This window comes from Nicotiana tomentosiformis, chromosome 3 (assembly GCF_000390325.3).
Source record: "Nicotiana tomentosiformis chromosome 3, ASM39032v3, whole genome shotgun sequence".
In the NCBI taxonomy this organism is placed as follows: domain Eukaryota; kingdom Viridiplantae; phylum Streptophyta; class Magnoliopsida; order Solanales; family Solanaceae; genus Nicotiana; species Nicotiana tomentosiformis.
The window spans coordinates 77139477-77147269 of NC_090814.1; the positions used below are offsets into that span (position 1 = coordinate 77139477).

The following is a 7793-nucleotide window of genomic DNA, read 5'->3' on the forward strand; positions in this document are numbered from 1 at the left end:
TCCGATACCCATAATAAAAACAAGGCCTTCAAATATTTTTTTTTAAAAAAACCGGTTATAAAGGCTACCCTCGGTAAACTACAAATCTAAAAAGTCATAAGTACTTTGGAAAAAAAGTTCTCAATCATGTCGAACCCCCACAATGCCTTAAACAAAATAATATCGAAGGCAAGGCCTGTTCGAACCTCCGGACATGACCTAACTATTCTATGCTAAGGCATTTCGACCTTTGCATATATAAAGAATAAAGCAAAGGAAAAAAGAATATACAAACAACCAAAGGGAAAAACAAGCCTCATATATTATACATAATCTTTATAAAGGCCAAATGGACCTAACAAAAATACAAAAGTACGCGAGTACAAAAAAACAAAGAAGCAAATTTTTTTTACAAATGCGTCTAAACAGCCTGGTCTTCTTCGCCCCCGGTTCCATCAGAACTATCAGAGTCTTCTTCTTCTTCTTCTGGGCAGAATAATTTCTTGGCCTCAGCCTCGAGCTCCTTAGCAGTCTCAATCTCAGCCGATAGATCGAAACCCCGAGCATGGATCTCCTCGAGGGCCTCTCTTCGTGACTGCCGCTTCTCGTATTCAATGATATCTTTCAAGCGGTCCTGGGCCGCCTTGGCATCGTCTTTGTATTGGGCCACCATCTCGTCGGCATCAGCTTTAACCACTGCCGCCACTGACTTGGCAGTTTCAAGTTCCTTGGCCATAATGTTCCGCTCGGAGGCAGCCGAACTTAGTCGAGACTGGAGCTCTTCGACCTTTTTGGCCTGTGTCTCGGCCCTTTCCTTTGCTGCTTGAAGCTGGCCCTCAGCCGAAGTCAGTTGTGCCCAAGAAGCCTCATTTTCTGAGGCCAGGCAATCCATCCTGCCCCTCCATTCGTCGGTCTTGGCCTTGACAATGTCTATCTCAACTAGAAGTTGGTCTATTCGGTCGATTTTCTGTTGGACCTGCAGATTTCGATGGTTAGTCACCGAGCATAGCTCATCGTCACTAACCTCAAATATTTTTACCTACTTGACCAGATCGGCATGATCCTTTCGAGCCACCTCGAGCTCAGCTCGGAGGCTATTAGCCTCCCCTTCACGCTGCTCACTAAGAAGTTTGTAGGAATCTCTCTTCTTAGTGAGCCCTTGGACCTCGGTCTCAAGCTGTTTCAGCTCATCACGTTATCGGATAAAAGCCTCATGGTGAAGCACCGAGGCCTACAAACACGAAGAGAAAATGTTAGAGCTATTTACAAAATAGCCTAAGTATAAATTGAAAACCATTGAAGAATGTTTAAAGTTACCCGGTTTAATGCCTGTTGCGCTTCGTTGAACAGGCAGGGTGCATCCACGTCGTTCATCTTGGCCTGATCATCCTCGGTCACCAGACACCGAATATAACTGGCCACCCCTACGGGGGCAGAGAGGAACCGAGAATCCTCCAAAAGGGAGAAAGTGATGAATCGCTTCCGGCCAGGATCCACACTCGGTAAGGGGAATCGATTGACCAGTTTGGGACTCAAGAATGGGCCACTTGCTCCCGAAGATAGGCTTTTCCTCGGTATCTCTAAATCTCCCAACCCGGTGATACCCTCCGTAGCCATAGAATCCACTTCATCAAAGAAGCCGCGGTAGGGATCGTCCGCTTCGAGGACTCCCTCATTGGGAGGTTCTTTCACCGTATGAGCCTCATTATACATGGACTCAATGAACGAAGGTGACTCGGTGATCTCTATCATACCGAGTGCTTCCTTCGGTGCACTACACATGTCCTGGGAAGCTTTAGTCTCGACCTCCCTAGCTCGATGAAGATCGGCATCGCCTCCCTCTGGTTCGGAGGCCCCTTGCCTTTCGAGTCGTGTCGACACTCGGGACACCAGATTGAAGTTTTCCTCTTCTTGTTCTCCTTTGGATTCATCCCTAAGCTAATAGAGGGAATCCAAAGGTGGTGCTCGAGCGCTGGTGCTTTCTTTGGACTTCCACCCCAGCCTTCTCTTTGTTTTTTTTTTCTTCGAGCCCGGAGAACTCGGAGCCCTTTTTCTCTTCTTCTCTTCACCCTATTTCAGAGCAGGGGATTCAGTGGGGAGATCGTCATTACCGGATGGAGGTCTCCTTTGAACATCCTTAGGTAAACCTACAATAAGAAATAAAACAAGTGAGGACTTAGTCGCGCAAAAGGCAAACCAAAAAGTACTCGTGAAAGAGATCTCACCGCGCGAACGAGCCTCCCATCGACCTTTTGAAAGCTCGCGCCACGAGCGCTCAGAATAAAGCCTTTGCGATACTATGCCTTCGACCCACTCCTTGAGTCGAGGAACCGCATTCGGGATTCGGGCAACAATTGCACCGTCACAGAACACCGATAAGAAAGAAGGAAAAGGGGCGATAAATAAAACCTTGAAAGCAAAATCAGATACTTACGTTTCATGTTCCACTTCTCAGGGAATGGCATGTACTCGGCCGGGATCAAGTCTGAGGTCCTCACTCGAACGAAACGGCCTAGCCATCCTCGATCCCTATCTTCATCGATACTCGAGAATGTAGCTTTACTAGCCCGACGTGTGAGCTTGATCAGTCCTCTCCGGTAGAGTCGGGGACTGTACAAACGCATAAGGTAGTCGATCGTGAAAGGGCACCCATCGATCTTGCTCACGAAGAAACGAAGGAGGATTACGATCCTCCAGAAAGAAGGGTGAATCTGGCCGATGGTTACCTCGTATCTCTTGTAGAAGTCGATGATGACCTGGTCCAAGGGGCCCAACGTGAAGGGATATGTGTAAACACTTAAAAATGCCTCGGCGTGGGTGATGATGGCCTCGTCGGGTTCGGGAACCAGCACATATTTGTCAGCCCAGTTACAATCCCTTTTGACTTGGAAGAGAATGTTCTCGGTGATCGAACAGATGTACCTCGAGACCTCCTCTCACCGGCCTGGTATGGAGGAGGGCTTTTCGATTTTAAATTTAACATTGACCGGGCATCTCCCCGGGACGAACATTTTTAGAGGAGGTTTTGGTGCTGATTCCTCGACAGCTGTACGTGAAGCGGTCTCTTCGGTAGCCGATCGCGAGGTAGAAAGATTCTCTTTTTGAGGAACAGATATTGAAGTCTTCGCTATTTCTTTGGAAAATGAAGGAAAAAGAGGAAATTAGAAGAGTATGCTTGATGGTTTGGGGTAAAGAGCAGAAGTTCTTATAAAGAATTTCAGAGTAATCGGAAAATTAATGCTTGGAAGTGTTGAAATTTCTAAGGTACGAGGGCAGAAGGTTTGAAAGTAAAATTTGAATGAACTAATAAAGGGGTATTTATAGTTTCTCAGCGACTGTTCACATCTGGGAGTGGCCGACCAATAACTGACATGCATTTAATGCCATTAAGACTTGACTGACGAGACGTTTCGACTGTTTTGTCGTTTCCGTCACAAAATATCGAAGTTAGGATCAGAAGTTCATGTCGTTTCTCGTCGTCTACTCTCCGAAAAACGAGGGGACTATCTGTATACGGTCGAAGTTGAGCTCGACTACAACTTGGTAAATTAGGCTTGGAACGTGGCGACCAAGGACTGAAGATCAACCTCGAGTTCCACCAAGCTAGAACCCGAGGTCGAAAAGACTGCCTTCAAGGAACATTAAGTCCGGTGTCGACCTTAACCTAGAACGATCTCAGAGAAACATTGTTGAGATAAATAACAGAAGCCCGAAATATCTGTGACCGGTCGAATATTACGGCGGGAATCTCAGTACGAATCAATACAGAGCCGGCAATCAGCGAATCAAGAGATCTTTTACCTTTTATAGAATTGTACCTAAAGTAGGATTCCTCTATTATATAGAGGGGGTTTGATTATTCATTGGACATTATTGTAATACGCATCCCAAAGCAATATATTATTATTCTCCTTAAGTTCTTATTATTCTCTTGTTGTTCTGTTCTGATATCAATCAAAGCACTTTTGGTTCGAGGGTGGCTAACCTTCCAAGGCTAAGACGGTTCAACTTGTGTGGTTTGCATTTACTTTTCTATTGTTTATTTCAATTACAATCTGATTTATCGTTTTGTGTCAAGTTAAATCACGTACCCTTAAAACCACTTACAAATTCAATTGTTATCCGATTTTGAGGGTACACATAACTAATATATAATCTAACAGTATAAATATTTAACTCCACCAATATATAAAAGTTAAACTCGAAAAAACAGAAGATAACACAGATTTTGAAGGTAAATAAAGACAAAACAGAATAGCGACAGGAGTAATGAGGCTATAGTTACGTAGGGACAAGCACTCTCTCCACAAATTATAATTTAGTTTATTGGGGGGGGATTGGGGGGGTTTTGGCCTCATGAGAGTCAGTTTAGGTCATATAATATCGCAAGGAAGAATGTTGCAGCATACAAGGACAAAGAACAAGACAATGTCCCAAGTGTTCCTTTGCATTCCATAAAGTCACAAACATCCAAATCTCCGGATATAAAATAAAAGCCAAGGATAAAACCAAACACACTTGCACAAGAATCCAATCCTAGTATTAAAAGCTCTGGCTATTACCTATACTCCTTTGGATTCTATCTCCAGCCCCTAGCTAAAGCTTCACACTCATCTCTTTCTTACTACCGGTACTAGTAGTATTTTGAATGATTCCCTACGTACGTGGACCCCTGTCTTTCTATTTGGATCTTTTCAACTCGTACTAGTCCATACAATTTTTGTACATTGTCTCTTCGATTTAGATTAAACATTTCGCTTCAATTTATTTAAAGTAATATAAAAAGAATATATTTTAAAATATTAATCAAAATTCATATAATTTAACTCTCGATAAGTAAAATATATAGTCTAAATTGAAACGAGGGTAGCTGATTAGGACATTCTTTGAAGCTAATTAATTACCCTGCAAGCTCTGTGTTTCCCTCATATAACCTAAGCCATAAAAAAATAATGATTTCCCGAGAGGCATTACATAGTTTTCTGAATGTGCCAAGACAGACACAAAATAAGAACAAAAAAATTAAAGGAAGAGAAAAAAAAGAAATGAGGAAGTTCAAAAAGTTACTACTTATCTCTTAGTGAGGGATGCTTACATTGGATACTCGTAATTAAAGCTAGCTATACGTAATCTTTTCTATATTTTTCAATACGTCAAAATAAACAAACTTAAGTTATACAGCAGTTTTATTCCTTTCCTTCTTCTTCCCTATCTCGTCTATATTTACTTTTTTAACTGAACTATTCATGGGAAAAATTAAAAGAGCATGTCTTTTTCTTTTCTCGTTTCCAACTATTTTTCTTCTTCTTCTTATGTTTTCACCAACTCCCTTCGTCTTCGTCTTCGTCGGAGGGAATGTACATACATATAAAGAAAATCCTGAGGTCTTCCATCCTCGAGATATATATATATATATATATATATATATATATATATATATATATATATATATATAAAAGCTTGAATCTCATGTGAGGTACGATCGGAGAAGTTGAATTAGCTCTTAAACTTGTGCAGTTTTCTGTTGAAGCCAATTTGAGAAAGTTTGAAGAGTGTTCATATCAGCTCTGTAATGCTTCTGTGTAAACTCAAGGAGAGTAGGCCATGTGAAGTCGGGATATATTCTAGGGTTGTTGGTGTCCACCAATTCAGTTGGTGGGCTCACTACCTTATCCTTCTTTGGACAAAGAAAGAAAGCAAGTGATTTCCTAGGAGTTTTGTTGTTTACCACTGCTCTGTGCAAGCAACTTTTGTATCTTCCATTTGAAAGAGCCTGCAAAAGGGCAAAATTCAACCAAAAATGTTACCCCACGTACTGAATTACATGACCACTTTTTCATGACTTTGTAAATAATTCAACTTGTTTCTATTGCAACAATATCAACAGGGCATTATTTTGTACGTCCTAAGCACTCATGATGTATATCATTGTACGTCATATGAAAATAACCTTATACTAATTATTTGTCACGTAAAATATGTAGTAGTAGTATACTGTTTGTCTCTCTTTATATTTCAACGGGACATTATACTTTTTCTAGCACGTTAATTCGCTTACCATAAATGTATCGCCTATGTTAACAACGAAAGCGTTGAAATTTGGACTGATGGAGCGCCATTCGTTGTCCACAAAAACTTGAAGCCCGCCAACACTATCTTGATGTAGAATTGTTAATGATGTTGGATCACAATGTGGCCCTGTCCCTAAAGTGAGGTCTGGTTTCTGGCATGGTGGATAATAGTTGAGTCTCATTATGGATTCATTTTCTTCAAAAAACTCTTTGAAGTGTTCCCTCCCTACGCCTAGGCTCATTCCCAAAAGTTCCATTATCCCTAGAGAAAGTGTGCTCATTGAATTGCAATATTCTTGATAAACATTCCTGTGCAATTCAAGAAAAAAAGGGTTAATATAATTGACAAGAGGGAAAAAAACAGCCCGGTGCACTAAGGGGTTCGGGGAAGGGTCGGACCACAAGGGTGTATTGTGCGCAACCTTACTATGCATTTCTGCAAGAGGCTATTTTCACTGCTCGAACCCGTGACTTCCTCGTCACAATAACAGTAACTTTACCAGTTACGCCAAGGTCCCTTCAGTAATTGACAAGAGAGAAAAAGGAAATAAAAGGTAGTGAACAAGTTGTCATGTTGTCTTACCCAAGATGGCTAAAACTTTCACCCATTGTATTTTGGAAGTATTCTTCAACTATGTGAGATGAGTCTTCTTCAGCGGAGTATCGAAAAGAGAGTGTCTCTTTCCAAGGTAGCTTAGAGGAAAACCTTCCAGTAAAGCTACTGGCATAACCACAATGCTCTCCAAGTTTCCTCTGAGCCTTTTGCTTTTCAGAAAGTGGCAAGTCAAAAAACATGTCCATGTAACGATGGGCGTTGGAGATGAGATTAGCGTTAACTCCGTGGTTAACTACAAGAAAGAAACCATGATTACGGCATGCTTCACCAACAAGTCTAGATGCTTGTTGGGCCGCGACGGGGTCTCCAGAAAGGAAACCTCCTAAGTCGATAAGTGGAACCGGAAGTTCTCGTGCTACAGCACGAGGCTTCTCGTCGTCTGGCCATACGAATTGTGTTGGAATGTTGTACTCGCGTTTCATCTGAGATGCATCAAAAATCAATGGTTTTTTCTCATCTTCTAATATCCGCAGAATTGGTGATTTCACATTCGTGATCATACAATCAATTGCCATTGCATGCGAGTTTTGTTTTCTTTTTAACGAAGAAAGAGTAGTTAATTGAGCCAAAGGGAAGAAAATTTAAGAGCAAAAGATAGCGAGTGGGGAAGAATGGAGTTAGAGAGTTGAGATAAAGGTAAAGCCAAGGCCGTTCATTGGGTAAATAGGTGAACAAAAATTGGAATCTTATAGGTCTTCCTTTGTGGTGTCCCTAAGACAGAAAACAGGAGCTCCAAAATGAACACTTTGCTGAGAAGGGCTTAATAATGCTTAAAATTGGGATAGAGGTCCATATGTTATTTGTCTTTTATATTGTTGACAGGAAAGCGTTTCCCAATGGTATTTGGAGTTTCCTTTGGTCGGTTGGTGCAGCAGATTCAGAATTTTAAGCATTTTAAGTTATTGAATTTTAAATTAATAATTTATATATAATCAATGAATTTTTTAAGACAAATATAATATTCGAACCAAAGTTACTGTGTTCGACCGAACCCGCTCCCTACATTCTAACTCCGCCCGTGAACCCGACCTTTCTATCTTCTCCCCTCCCCTGCTTCCCCTTCCCCATCTCCAGTTTCTGCATATTGATATCTCCCGTTTATGTTGCATTTGTTTTGATACATTCAT

At 41.4% G+C, this 7793-nt stretch overlaps 1 protein-coding gene across 1 annotated transcript; it reads right to left on the reverse strand.

The window, feature by feature from the left end:
* Positions 1-5025: 5025 nt before the first annotated feature.
* On the reverse strand, positions 5026-7412 carry LOC104104554 (gibberellin 20 oxidase 1-like). Its single transcript, XM_009612670.4, has 3 exons — positions 6634-7412; positions 6038-6359; positions 5026-5752 (listed from the first exon to the last, which is right to left on the reverse strand). Exons 1-3 carry the CDS (start codon positions 7179-7181, stop codon positions 5483-5485), a joined length of 1140 nt encoding a protein of 379 aa, XP_009610965.2. The 5' UTR covers positions 7182-7412; the 3' UTR covers positions 5026-5482.
* Positions 7413-7793: the final 381 nt, after the last annotated feature.